Raw genomic sequence first — 14,447 nt, 5'->3', positions numbered from 1 at the left:
CCCAAATCCTTCAAGGCCGGGAGAGATTGTGAAGGCAGTAGCCTGGCATCTATTAGAGATCTCTAAAGTCCCTTCAGTCTCTCCTGCAGTGGCATGACAAAGCCGAAAAGCAAACAAAACCAAACCAATGCATGAGATATTCGTTTGTCAAAAAAAAAAAAAAAGTCTTGGGACTGTGACCTTTATAGAAATATTCCTATGTTCAATAAGTAGGCTAAAATAGTCAATGTGAGAATAATATGAGAAAGCATACTAGGCATTTACTCTTACTAAGTTTGGCAAAAACAAAGTTCAAGTCAATTTCTAGCGATCTGCTGTTATTTCGAGAAAATTGTTTGTGGTTCTTACATGACTTTAACAAATGAAAAATCAAGAAAACAATATGACTCCATGTAAAAATGGTCAAGTGGAAATGCAATATTTGTTTGCTCCTTTAAAAGATCTTCCTAACCTAAAACCCATTAAAATTACTAAACTAAATATAGGCTACGTCGTGTTCTCGTCCTAAATTTTATGCCTTATTTGTCCATAACCAAACTCGTTGCCATCACCGTCTATCTAACTACGCGTTTCTCTTTTGTTCCTGCTTTAAACTCTTAATCCCACCGATGTCAGTATTTTCTGTTTATTCTCACATTGGGATATTATTGTTTATAAGCAAAAGTGCTTGTGTGTGGACATTAGTGCTGTGATTTAAGACTTCTAAGTAAAGGGTCAATTGGCTCGGAGTCCACACACACGCAGCCAGAAAAATACCGTCGAGCTTTGATTGACAGCTTCAAGGACCAGTAGCAAGCCTCGTTGCTGTTACGCGGAGCTCTTTAAAATCCCTCCTCAAAGCTCGTGTCAATAGATGGACGCAATGTGCTGAGAAGAGCGCGCAGGGAACGATTTGGAGGCGCTTGATACTTAGCGGATACGTTTGAATGGGCTCTTAGACTTTGAGAAACGCGATAAGGACATCTGGGAAATACTCCGAGCTACAAGCAACAAAATATCAAGTGACAGTGTGAGATACTGGATAAAGGACAAGACTGAGGTAAGATACGAATTGTTTATGCAATTGTTTACATTCTTAAAAATAAAGGTTCTTTATTGGCATAGATGGTTCAATGAAGATCCTTTAACATCAATGAAACCTTTCCATTCCAGAAAATGATCTTTATGTGCAAACAGTTTCTTTTAGATTATTAAAATGTTCTTTACACTAATAATGTTTTTTTTTTGTTTTTTTAAAGAAACGTTCACTGAAATGTTCTTTGGGAAACCAAAAATAGTCCTTCTGTCATCGCTGCAAAAAAAAAAAAAAACAGAACTGTTATTTTTAAGAGTATGCTAAATAATTACGCCATGAACTAATAAAACAACAGAAATATTTAAATTTGTCAGTTCAGTAATAGGCTGTCTGAAATATAGATTAAATAAATACTGGCAGTTCCTCAACTTTTCTTTAGTCTTGAAATAGGCCTATTTTAATTTTAAACAGGGCCATTACCAATATCCTTATTTTGTATTTTTCTGAGATGCATAGTTGTAATCTAGAGCAAAATAATAATAATAATTGAAAATAATCTTAAACGTAGCCTGTGTGTGAAAGAGTCAAAACATACAAACACAATTTTTAAACATGAGCTAAAACAGCGGTCTAACTTTTTTTTAATTTTATTTTTTTTAGCTTACTTGATTTTACAGTATAGTGCCATAACTTGGATAAAACTATTCTTTTTCTTAATTCATAATTAATTAAATTGAAATTCTGTTCAAATACATTTCAAGTGGATATAGTTCAACTTTGAAATGGAGCATTGGAAAAACCTGGAGGCCTTTGACAGTGAGGGATACAAATATATGAGTGACAATATAAAACATATGTCATGCATGCGAGACACGATAAATAGTCCCCCCGGGTCAAATGTGGTTTTAACGTTAACATTTTTCCTAATTTAGTCGGATCAAAAAGTTGCACTGTACATGCCAATTTGCATAATGAGGTTTTAATAATCGAAGCATGGAGTGTCACACTGCCCGCAGCAGTAACAGGCGGATGAACAGAATACAATAGCAGCGAGACACAGTATTAAAATAAGCTGCCCTTTATGCTAATATCAGCTGGCCTGTGGCGAAATTTTGACGTTTAGCAAGTATTCACACACTTGAACGAATATTTCGCAAACGTGAACGTTAAATGATACATTATCAAGCCTATTATTATTTGGTCGCACTAAATCACTATTACATTGATCGTTTTTATTAGCCTACTATTTTGAGTGTATTTATTGATCGTTTACAGTGTTTTTGGTCAATATAACATCTATAACATCAATGGAATGACAATAAATTAACTAAACGACAAGTAAAATGTATAGGCCTATAACACATCTTATTAGACACATATTGGTTGGAAAGCACGCGCGCGAGCATTTCTTGAAGCCACGCACACACACACACACACACGTAAGCTCACTGTACGTCCGTCCGTGTCAGCGGTGATGATAAATGGAGGTCTCCACAGTCGAAACCTATTTGCACTTCCATTAGACGGGGACCCAAATGGGGATCAACATGCATATTTTACCCGCAGAGAAGCCATACATCTCAGCCAAAACGTGCCCCGGGGCGATGGGATAAGGGGCTGAGAGAGAAGGGAGGGAGAGAAACGGACCCCATTCAATTCAAATACTTGGGGGAGAAAAGTAAATGTTTAGCAAAGCACCTTCTGTGCAAGCGAATTAAACTATTCCCTCTTGCCCTCTGATCACATTCATCAGACGTTGCACTGACTTAATAGTCTGGGAATGGGCAGTCCGGGTGTCACAAGCTTCCACGCTGAGGAGGGTACAGGCGTTTTGGTGGCCTAAAACGGGTAAAGACAGCAAACATGCAAATAAAAACCTTTAAACAAATCTTCCAGACAAACTTGCTTCCGTAAGTTCTACCTAAATGCACATAAGGACAATGGCCTGTTACAGAATAAGACGCATGCAGGGAATTTTTTCCAAAGAATAAAAGGCACTTAGAAAATCTGTATGTAGCCTAATTTATAGCCTACTTGAACAAAAAAATATTATATAAATGCAGAAATAATAGCCTAATAATAATAATAGGTTAGAAAATTAAATAGGAATTTGATTATTATTATTATTGCTAAAATCTTAACAATAACGAGGAACGAATAGACATTGGTTGATCTAAATAATGTTGGCCTACTATTAAAATATAGAAATTAATTAGAATTGATCTTATTGAAAAGGCACAAAATACATATTTCGTTTCCCTAAAAAAGTCAGCTAAATTTATAGTATCACATAGGCTAAAACACTTGCAATGAGTTTTCTACTTTTTTCACTTTTTGCTACATCATTGCTCAATTAAAATAGTCTAACTTCGAATTTTGTCAGAGATTTTAATGTATTATGATTTTAATAAATTATACTGGTTTTAGACATTTAGTCCCATGAATTTAATGTTGGCTACAATCGAAGTAAATAATAAGCAATTTAAGTGCTGGTTGGAAATACAATTTAGTTTAAAACTCGAGGCTGTTAGAAGTCCCTGCACACCCGGCATGTGCGGGATATAGGCCTATAGGCCTACTTTCTCTCTTAATAATTCGCACTGCATTGACCTCGGAGATATTCGTGCTTGTCAAACACCTCTATATACTAATACATATCTAATCGTGTCCTGGAGCCTTTCATTTTATTTATGAAAAGTTTAAACTGGCTGTGAAAAATGACTGAAAAAAACATGGGCACTAAACCTCATGGATAGGCTACATTTGGAAATGCAGATCAGTAAATCTTAAATATTGAGATTAAAAATATCCCTACACATTTAGGCTTTACATTTATTATAAGTAGCACAGGTTAAATTAATTTTCGATTACAAAACTGGTAGAGTAACATCTTTATCGAAACATTCGTTCACTGCTAAAAGTAGATCACTAAAATCAATCAATGATTCATTGACAACTGTTTTTAAAGGATTTGCTACGGTAATTTGCCTCTGAAATTATATATCTAATGTAGTAAGCATAAGTCGGAGCTCATTAGGTAAACAAGTGATAACTGCACCAATTAATTCCTTGTGTATGACTAATGGATTGAACAAAACAATAATTGGATATTAATGAACACAGTTCCGCTCATAAGCGGATTTCCAAAAGCGCTACTTGACACTCTCACTATAAGACTGACAACCATATTGATTGATTATATATCACTGTACATAAACATATCACAAAAGCAAGATGCTAATTAAAATATTTGTTTTAATAATTGTAATAGGCATAAATGAATGCAGGGTAATTTAAGGATGTAAATGTAGATGATCATCTCAGTATGCGAATTAATCGCTAAATCTTAAGGCATTTTGAGGAAAATTATATTATTAATTTTATAGCCACCACAGTCATGAAACCAACTGTGACGCAAATCTTGACACTAAAGTGTCAATTATATCAATTGACAGTTATTAGTCAATAGTTTATTAAATGTAAAAAAAAAAACTTTTATTACACGCTAAGGAATTATATCATAATGAAATATTTATTTATTTATTTAGTCCATGTATGGTACATAGGCTATTGAAAAGGCGCTCATATAATGTTGCTATGGTGACAACCTCGCGCGAAACGTGACTTCTGTTCAAAAGCATTTATTCTGACTTCTATTCGAACTCTGATTCTAACTTTTGTGATTCCTAAACCGTTCGAAAACCCCGTTCAAAAGTATAGTCTACACGCTTGCATGCAAAAAGAAAACTTGCTTTTGAGATCCCCAACCTTTTATTCTGACTTCCTTTATGTCAGGCCTCAATATGGGAGATTAGACCACCATAGAATGTTAAAAAAGTGTGTTAACAAACGGGAAAAGCGCTCATTGTTATTATAAAATCCTCGCAATCCTGCTCTTTTACAGATATTCTGGAATCATGCAACACTACGGAGTGAACGGATACTCTCTCCACGCCATGAACTCATTGAGCGCCATGTACAACCTGCATCAACAGGCGGCGCAACAAGCGCAGCACGCGCCTGATTACCGGCCGTCCGTTCACGCGCTCACCCTCGCGGAGAGACTGGCTGGTAAGTGCGTTCCCTCTCTCCCTCTCCCATATCACACACACATTTATTCTGATTGTACAATGGATTAAATATGCCGTGTCTTTTCTCTTCCAACGGCTGTACATTTCAAGATATCATACTCGAGGCTCGCTACGGCTCTCAACATCGCAAACAACGCCGCAGTCGCACCGCTTTCACGGCCCAGCAGCTGGAGGCTTTGGAGAAGACGTTTCAGAAAACGCACTATCCAGATGTTGTGATGCGGGAGCGCCTGGCCATGTGCACCAACCTACCTGAGGCACGTGTGCAGGTAAGAAATTAATTTCACCTTTAAACTGGTCTTAAAAGTTTAGAATGTCCACATATATGTATCCATGAGTCAGGAGTCAAATCTATAAATTGCCTTTTGGTCATCAGGTATGGTTCAAGAACCGCCGTGCAAAGTTTCGTAAGAAGCAGCGAAGCCTCCAAAAAGAGCAACTGCAGAAGCAGAAAGACGTCTCGACAGACGGAGCCCTAGGAACAAGCGATAAGGATGATGCCCCCTCCAACCTAGCTCTTGAGAACCAGCCACCTTCGTCATCCTCTTCTTCCTCCTCTATGGAAGCAGAGGCAGCTCCCCATGCACTGGCATCAGAACTTAGCGTTGAGCTTAACGTGACATCGGCAGAGCAGTCAGGCAGCGAGTCGGCCACAGAGGACAACGCAACCGACAAGGAGGAGGAGATAAAGCAGCACAGAGAAGATCTGAAGGTTGAGAAAGAACCAACACCTGGAAACCTTTCCCCTCTTTGCAAACGTCTCAGCCCCAAACCAGGTATGTATTTGCTATATATTGGCACTCTTAATAAAGGTTCTTGTTGGAGCCATAGCCGTGTAGGCAGTAACCGAGTTCGAGTCCCGGCTCGAGGTCCTTTCCTGGTCCAATTTCCTTTCCTGTTTATCCTCCTACTGTCTAATGTAAAGACCCCCCCCCCCCCTCCCCTCCCCTCCCCTCCCCCTCCCTCCTAAACAAAAAGGTTGTTTATTGGCATTGAGGGTCCCATGAAGAACCTTTCCATTGCACAAAAGGCTCTTTTATAGTGGAAAAAAGGTTCAGATTCTTAAAATGTTCTTTTGCACACTAAGAAAAAATAGGTCTTTTAAGAACTGTTCACTGAAAGGTTTTTTTGGGGATCCCAAAATTGGTCTTCTATGGCATCACTGCGAAAACTGTTTTGGAACGTTTATTTTTAAGAGTGTGAAGTGACACTATGGTTCCAATCTAAATCTCGACAATTCATCTTTGTGTCCTTAGACTCTCCTCTTGGTTCCCCGGCCATCTCATCTTCCTCAAGCGGGGTGACCGGCGGGATCTCTCAGAGTCACTCATACTCCTCGTCTCCGCTCAGCCTCTTCCGTCTGCAGGAGCAGTTTCGCCAGCACATGGCCGCCACCAACAACCTGGTTCACTATCCGTCTTTCGACATGGCGACCCCGTCGTCTATACCATACCTCGGCATGAACGTCAACATGCCAGCGCCCCTGGGTTCCCTTCCCTGCCAGTCCTACTATCAGTCTCTATCTCACCACGCGCAACAAGTTTGGAACAGCCCCCTGATGCAGACCTCTGGAGGCCTTCCTAACCACAACAGCAAGACCACCAGCATTGAGAACCTACGCTTGCGGGCCAAGCAGCACGCGGCATCACTGGGCCTGGACACGCTGCCCAACTGAGCAGGAATCTGAAAACTACCTGAGCAAGGGAACATCTCTCTACCACTACCAACATGCCACCTGGACTTATCAAATTAGAGTCAATCTTTGGAAACTGAAAAAAAAAAGAAGAAAATAAAAAAGGGTGTCTTGAGGTTCTCCTGAATACTAAAGTTGCTTTCAGGAGAGGCAAATCAAATCTCTGACTCATTTGCAAATATTAGAGGGCTTGTTATTTTGAGGCAGGCAGTGAAATGATGAAGGATATTACATTTGTTTTGCTTAAAAAGACAGACAGGCCCTGGATTAGATTTAGTGTTATTTATATGTTTTGGAAGGGCGTAGATGTTTGATATAAGCACTTTTTTGGAGAGGATCTCAGCCGGCTGCATGCACTATATACCAGAATCTGAAAATAACTTTTAATTTAATTATCGCGGTTCTCAAATTACACATCACACAAATTACCTTGTAAATGTAAATCTTGCACAACTACATAGACTAATTAAATCTAACCTGTTTAATGGTCAGGATTTAACCACGGTAAATTGAGGATGGTTGGGTAATGAGGAAATGATTTCATTGACTACATATGCAAAGCTTTTAATTACATGTAGCCTCGGGCAGAGGAAGAAATGCAATTATAGACCATGCATATCATTGGAGATCGCCATATTAACACTCAGAGGGAAAGTACTCTCAAGAAAACTAGTGCTTATGTTGCAACAGGAAACAATGCTGAATAGTGGTTGAACGCCAGACAGTCCAGAACAGGAAAAGTTCTCCAGTGGAAAGCAAAGCACTTCCATGTATGGCAGCTTTCCCCCCTCCCCCCTCTTCTCTGCTCATTCTTTCCATCTCAGTGCTGAGCTCTCATTGTGTTTGTAAAGTATTTTAATATGTAAAATACAAAGTCTTTATCTATAAATGTTTACTGGTAAGGCAAATGTAAAAGTTCTATGTTTTAGACTGAGAAGAGTTTTAACCCTGTGATGATTCTGGTAGCTGTCCCTTTGTAAGATTGTACCGGGTGGGCCGCACTGCCCGTCTGCGTCTCCCCCAGATTATTTAACCTATACAGTCTGGTCGTCTTTGTAACTCTTTCATTGTCACTGTGAACATCAATATACAGTCACTCACAACATCACACAAAGTGGTGAATTTGTAGCCTATATTGGTGGAGAGTGTTCCAGAAGTATACACATCTTTCCCTATGTCAATTGTAGATTTAAAAACCTGTAAAATAAAACTTCAATAAAACATTGCTTTGACATCTCTTGTTTATCCTCAAAATACCACATTAAATCTAAATTAGACATGCCATTCATTTTGAAGGTTAAGACCCCCCCAATTTTTTTTTATTTTTTTTTAAAACAATAAGCTGATTTTAAAAGATAGGACAGGAGAGCAAGAAAACAAGGTAATCTTGGGGAAATAAAATCATTGTGGGGACATAAGCCATCCCAGATGAATAAGCAGGCCATTATGCTGAAGAATGACAGCCTGGGGCCGTGATTATGCCGCTATTATATCTTAAACAGTGTGGTTTGTCAAAATGCATAAGCCCTTTGCTCACATAAAGAGGGTCTCCCCCTCTGTGTGTATTTTACCAGAGGCTTGATGCCACCGCCACCATGTTCTCAGTGCCCTTGATGGGGCTGCTAACTGCATTTTAAAGTGCCTCATGCCATATTTAAATACAGCTGATTGTAATGCGTTCTAACATTCAACCTTTTGAGTAGATCAAAACACACATGGGAGGGTGGAATGATTCATTATGAAAAAATTAACACCAACATGCAAACAGCAAATTTAACTTGTCAGTTAAAGGTTCGAGCAAGTCAACAGTGAAAATAAATAGCATCTCTATTATTCTAGTTTCGGGAGCAAAAACAAACCGCCTCCAGGGGTTTGACACAGATTATGTGACAACAAGGTCAAGTTCTCTTTACTAACTCATGTAATGAGTTCGGCAAGGTAAGAAATCATACTGCACGATTAACAGAAAATGCTTCTAAGACACAAGCATTAAATTGCTTGCTTGCAAATGAAGCCTGTTCTATGCCCGGAAATTTAAATGACAGTACCAAAACAAATATTACTACTGCTAAGCTCTGCAGCATCCCAATTCAATTATTAGGCGGTTTCTAAATTCACCTTAGTGTTTAATCAGGTGTCACCGTCAGACAGTCCTTTACAGACACGCACAAGCACACAATGTACTTCGAGAATGCCTAGCACAAAAATCACAGTGTACCATTCAATCAGAACTTTTTTCCCCTCATGCTCTCCTTTTTGGTTTTAGCTGCATGGAGAATGAAAGCTGCCACCATAAGGAACCCCAACCCATTGAGGAAGTGACAGGCACTGCCAGAATATGATCCTAATCCTGTTCCCAGCATTCTTTTAGCCCGCTGGCACTGCAATTTTGCCACATACTCTCCAAGCTGTCAGCTGAGGTAAATCTCTCTAACAGCACATTGTTCAGATACACATCAAAGAACTCCTGGAAACCAATACGGCTCACTCAGAAATTAGCGGGTAAAAACGAAACATGCCAACTATTATGTTAAACCTAAACTTAAATGAAAGTGTTCTAAAATCTTAAATAAAATATTGGTAACACTTTAGTTTAGGTATGTCCAATTCTCACTATTAACTAGTCGCATTAGAATGCATATTACTAGGATATTGGCTGTTTATTAGTAAAGCACATATTAATGCCTTATTCTCCAGGACCATAATATCCCTTCAATCCTACCCAATACCTAAACTTAATCATTTACCTTCCCTATATAAAAAAAGTTGCTGCCTTAAATTGAAGTACAATCAACAATGTTTAAGTCATTTCAACTTAAAGTACATAAACTGACTCAAACAATTAGTTGAACCTTGTATAACTTATAAAAATGTTAAAACATTGCTTAACTTATATTAATGAGTTAAAGCAATGTAAACACATATGTTGTCATAACTTATTGATCATATTTGTTTTTACAGTGTTATAACTACTAATAAGCAGTAATTAGGAGTTTATTGAGGCAAAAGTCGTAGATAATATAGTGAGAACCAAAGTATTTAAATGAGTGTTAAATAAAGTCGGCATGGAATTGAAGTTGCAATAGTCTTTTCTTCCTTATTATGACGTGTATCAAGCCTATATCTGAGTGAAATGGCTTCACCAACAAGAAAGAAATGTAGACTTAATTTTTTTTCCACGGGAATTGATTGGATGGTTGTGGTTTGCTATTGCTGTGATGTCATCTGAAGTGACAGGTTGTCCCGCCCTCGCGCCAGTAAACACGTCATCAGAAAAGAGAAGATGCTCACGCTCACAGCAAGAGGGAGGGGAAGTTATTTTGGTTAAAGATCACGAGGGCACATGAATAGTAATGTGCACGGAGAAATCATTTATAATAAAAATTGCAATATTCCATTAATTTTTTTATTTTTAGGTTAGCCTACTTTTAGGGAGAGCGAAAAAGTAGCAACTGAGCTGAGAAAGCGCTGATGACAACAAGACGATGACAACAGGTGTTTGAACTCGCTTGCGAGAGGTCGCCCTCTTTGGTCCCAGCTCTATTTTCTGATTCAATTCTCCGCTTTTTATCCCTCTGTTATCACAACCCCACTTAATCCTCTTAAGGGCAAAGAAAACCCCTCTTTTCTGGGGAGAGCTCACCCAAGCCAACCGCAGCTCTCCAGAGCCTGTCACCAAAGCGCTGTTTCAGTCACACGTAATTACACATCAATGCCACACTACACATACCTTTCAGACGGGGAGAGTGGCATTGTGGGCATGCGGAGGGAAGCTCAGCGCTCTTTATGCAGGACACAGTCATATGGATTAAGTCTCCACCGGACACTTGAGAGTTAGGCGAGACACTTCGCTACTGTGCGAGACTTAAGGAAAGCAGACAATCCCCGGCAAAAAAAAGTATTGAAACGGCCGTTGCCTGCGAGGATTTATTTTCTTAATGGTAGATTAAGCGGGAAGATGTATGGTGTGGTAATTCACGCTAAGCATCATGGGATGGTTCGTGGACGCTGCTTCAGCAGAATGTTGCTGTTATTATCTGAATGCTGCGTCGCATCAGTAATGACGGATCCACCCAGAGATGGACAGTGGACTGGACCACCACAGCTATAGGGAACAATGGCGGAAAAAATACGCTTTTGGTTACACTTTATTTTAATGTGTCCCTGTTACAGTGTAAACAACAAGTAGGCCTACTGAGTAATAGTAATTAACTAGGCTAGGGTTTGGTTTAGGGTTAGTTGTATGTAATTATGCCTAATTTATAGTTATTATAAATATAGTAAATGCAATTTAGGCTAACGTGTAACAAGGACACATTGAAATAAAGTGTTACCAAGAATTTTATTGTTTTCGAAAGTAGTCTTGGTTCTCTTAAGTCTCACTAAGGCTGCATTTATTTGATTAAAAACGTTCCATTTAAATATATTTGAAATGTATTCATGTGATGGAAAAGTTGAAGTTTCAGCAGCCATACAGTCTTCAGTCTGTCACATTACGAGTCTTACTATAATCAATTGTTTTTACTAAATATTTTTGTGGAAACCATGATATATTTTCAGGATTATTTGATGAATGGAAAGTGAACAGCATTTATTTGAAATCTTTTGTAACACTATAAATCTTAACTTTCACTTTTTATCAATTGAACGCATCCTTGCTAAAATGCATTAATTTCTTTCTCTTTTTTTACAGCATAATTTGAATAGTGTACCACGGCACGGGTTAAAAAAAATTAAGCAGTAGGCTACAACCATTTTCAAAACTGATAATAATAAAAACTAAGCTTTGCAGCACAGGAATAAATTACATTTTAAAATCTAAAATAGAACACAGTTATTTGAAATTTGATTCCCCCCTGATAAAACCAGTCTAATGCAAACTAATGTCTGCTGCATTTAGTAATTAATAGACACTTATTTCACTGGACCTTTATGTGTCTTAAAGGAAATAATTTCTACACTGATTAAAAAAATGTGTTGGTGGTACATTTTAAAATTCTCACTATGAAATCAGACTAGTTCAAAGGATTACATTTTAAAATATTAAATGTATCGTTTAATTGTAAAAATTAAATATTTGTATAATTAAGTCTCAAAAATATTTGGCTTCGACATCTGGCCCCTATGAAAATTCCCTGAGGCCAGTCCACCCTTGATCCACAGTCTGAAGAGTGAGTGCTGAGGCCGAGGCCTCATGCTGGGCTCTTCAGATATGCGACTCACACCACAGATATCCGAGCAGTAACGCCTTAGGCCAGAGCTTCACAACACCTACAATCAGATACCTTATCACTGAAGCGCCTAAGGTCAGCCGTTACATTTATGTGAATACGGTGTTAACAGCTTGTGGACATTAGAACAAACATGGAGTACAGAGATCTACCGATATCCATGACATCTTACATCAGAAGGTGTGAGGAGGACTGGGGCCAATCTTTTTATATATAGGCTAATCTTAAAAAATATAAACATAATATCCGTGAGGGTTAAGGTGACAGAGGTCAAGTTATTGTCATAGGATGAATTTACTGATCCAGAGAGAACGCATATCATTTAAAGGGTTAGTTCACTGTGTCATCATTTGCTCTGTTAAAAACCTGAATGACTTACTTTCTTCTTTGGAGCACAAAAGATATTTTGAAGAATGTTTGTGACCAAGTCCAAAAACAACACTGAATCCCATTGACTTTCATTGTCCAAAATATATTCTGTGTTCCGCCTAAGAAAGAAGGTTATACTGAAAATAACTTCATTTTTGGTGAACATTTTTGGTTCTGCTTTACTGTTTTGTATCAGTAATTAATCAGTGCACTAATCTCAGATACAAATGATGAAGTCAAAAGGATAAGCATGAAGCTTCTGAAGGGGCCCTGCGGTTTTGAAGCAAACTTCACAAAAGTTTTGGCAAGAAGCTGTGTGATTGAATCATAAGTTGTTTTTTTCCCCCCACAAAACACTCGTGTTTGCCTTTTCCATGGGAAGCCGTTATGACTTCCACCCACCTAAGGACATCTGAGATTCCGTCATTATAAGGCCTCGGCGTCCGGACGGTATTCCCGACATGTTTCTGTCATTACAAAGATCTACACCCGATTTACATCATTGGCAAGGTGCTCGCCAAATGATCAGATGCCAGCATCCTCAGCAGTGTCAAAGTCAATAATGAATAAAACGTATAGATGAAAAGAACTCGTCCCTAATGGTCCCTCTGTCTCCTGAGTGTTAAAAAATGTAAATTTATGTAAAAGCCCATAGGAAACACATATTTACAATACGTTTAGGTAATCACAAGATGCAGGCATGGAGAAATATCCCGGCCGAGAGAAGCAGTCAATGCAAAAATAGTTTTTATGTGTCATTAATTCTCTTTGCATTCCCAAATAACCCTATATTACCGCGGTAATACAGTAATCACTCACAATCGCACAGAAAATTATCTGCACTCATCTGTGGAATAAAAGGCGAAGGGGAAAACGAGGGGAAAGCATCCCATTTTAGTATCCTCTTGCGTCCTTAATGTTCAACGAGAAGCCGGCGAGTAAACGACTGCTCGGCCAATCTCGACTCTGGCACCGATGGAACAGTTTCCGAGCAGCTTAATGATAGCGGGGAGTCGATGGCTCTCGTCAGCCCCTCTTCCTAAAATGCGCACACCTTTTCATGCTACATTGCCCAGAATAGACGCAAGGTTCATGGACAACTGGGGGAAAATTGAACCTTTTAGACGCTACCAGAAAACAAAACACTCCTCTGATGCCAAATCTAAACGACACACACTCGGGAGCGCTGACATTAGGTGTAGAAGTGCTGCAGACACATCAGCCCATGCAGCATTCATAAGAGCCCCGTCCTTGCCCATTCTTTATCCCTAAAATCAATGTTACAAACACTAGTACTGAACACTCAATCAAAATACCTATTGTTGTCTGTATATAATACACATGACATGTAAATTGTTTGTGAACAGCTGATACGAAATTTCCGATATGTGTCCTGATATGTGAAACTATTTTAAAGAAAATAAAGGTCACACTTAGGGTCTAATTCTAACTATTAACTACGACTTTTGCCTCAAACTCCTAATTACTGCTTATTAATAGTTAGTAAGGTAGTTGTTAAATTAAGAATTGGGTAGGATTAAGGGAAGTCATGCAGAATAAGGCATTAATATGTGCTTTATAATTAACAGCCAATATCCTAGTAATATGCATGCTAATAAGCAATTAGTTCATGGAGGGAATTGGACCCCAAAATAAAGTGTTACCAAAAATTATTATTACACATTCAGCGTTTGGGCCTCATATTAATTGAGAAACTACATAAAGATTGAAAGTATTCAAAAATAATGTAAAACCTGAAAGCAAGTGTGACTAGATATATCATCTTAATCTTAATGCTCGTTAACACTTAATTTCTAAGCAGCCAATCACATGGCGGCAACTCAGTGCATTTAGGCATGTAGACATGGTCAAGACAATCTCCTGCAGTTCAAACCGAGCATCAGTATGGGGAAGAAAGTTGATTTGAGTGACTTTGAACGTGGCATGATTGTTGGTGCCAGAAGGGCTGGTCTGAGTATTTCAGAAACTGCTAATCTACTGGGATTTTCACGCACAACCATCTCTAGGGTTTACAGAGAATGGTCCGA

The 14,447-nt window shown here is 38.6% G+C and overlaps 1 protein-coding gene across 1 annotated transcript; it reads left to right on the top strand.

Annotated features, from left to right (window-relative positions):
• Positions 1-838: 838 nt before the first annotated feature.
• dmbx1a (diencephalon/mesencephalon homeobox 1a) lies at positions 839-8,025 on the top strand. The gene is made up of 5 exons (XM_056260795.1): positions 839-1,039; positions 4,920-5,086; positions 5,197-5,375; positions 5,483-5,882; positions 6,363-8,025. The coding sequence occupies exons 2-5, from the start codon at positions 4,933-4,935 to the stop codon at positions 6,779-6,781; spliced, it is 1,152 nt and encodes a 383-aa protein (XP_056116770.1). The 5' UTR covers positions 839-1,039; positions 4,920-4,932; the 3' UTR covers positions 6,782-8,025.
• The last annotated feature ends 6,422 nt before the right edge of the window (positions 8,026-14,447 follow it).

Source organism: Rhinichthys klamathensis, unplaced genomic scaffold (genome assembly GCF_029890125.1).
Source record: "Rhinichthys klamathensis goyatoka isolate OS25496 unplaced genomic scaffold, OSU_Roscu_1.1 h1tg000178l_1, whole genome shotgun sequence".
Classification (NCBI taxonomy): domain Eukaryota; kingdom Metazoa; phylum Chordata; class Actinopteri; order Cypriniformes; family Leuciscidae; genus Rhinichthys; species Rhinichthys klamathensis.
The sequence above is the reverse complement of the archived record's forward strand: the minus strand, read 5'-3'. Positions and strand labels throughout refer to the sequence as shown.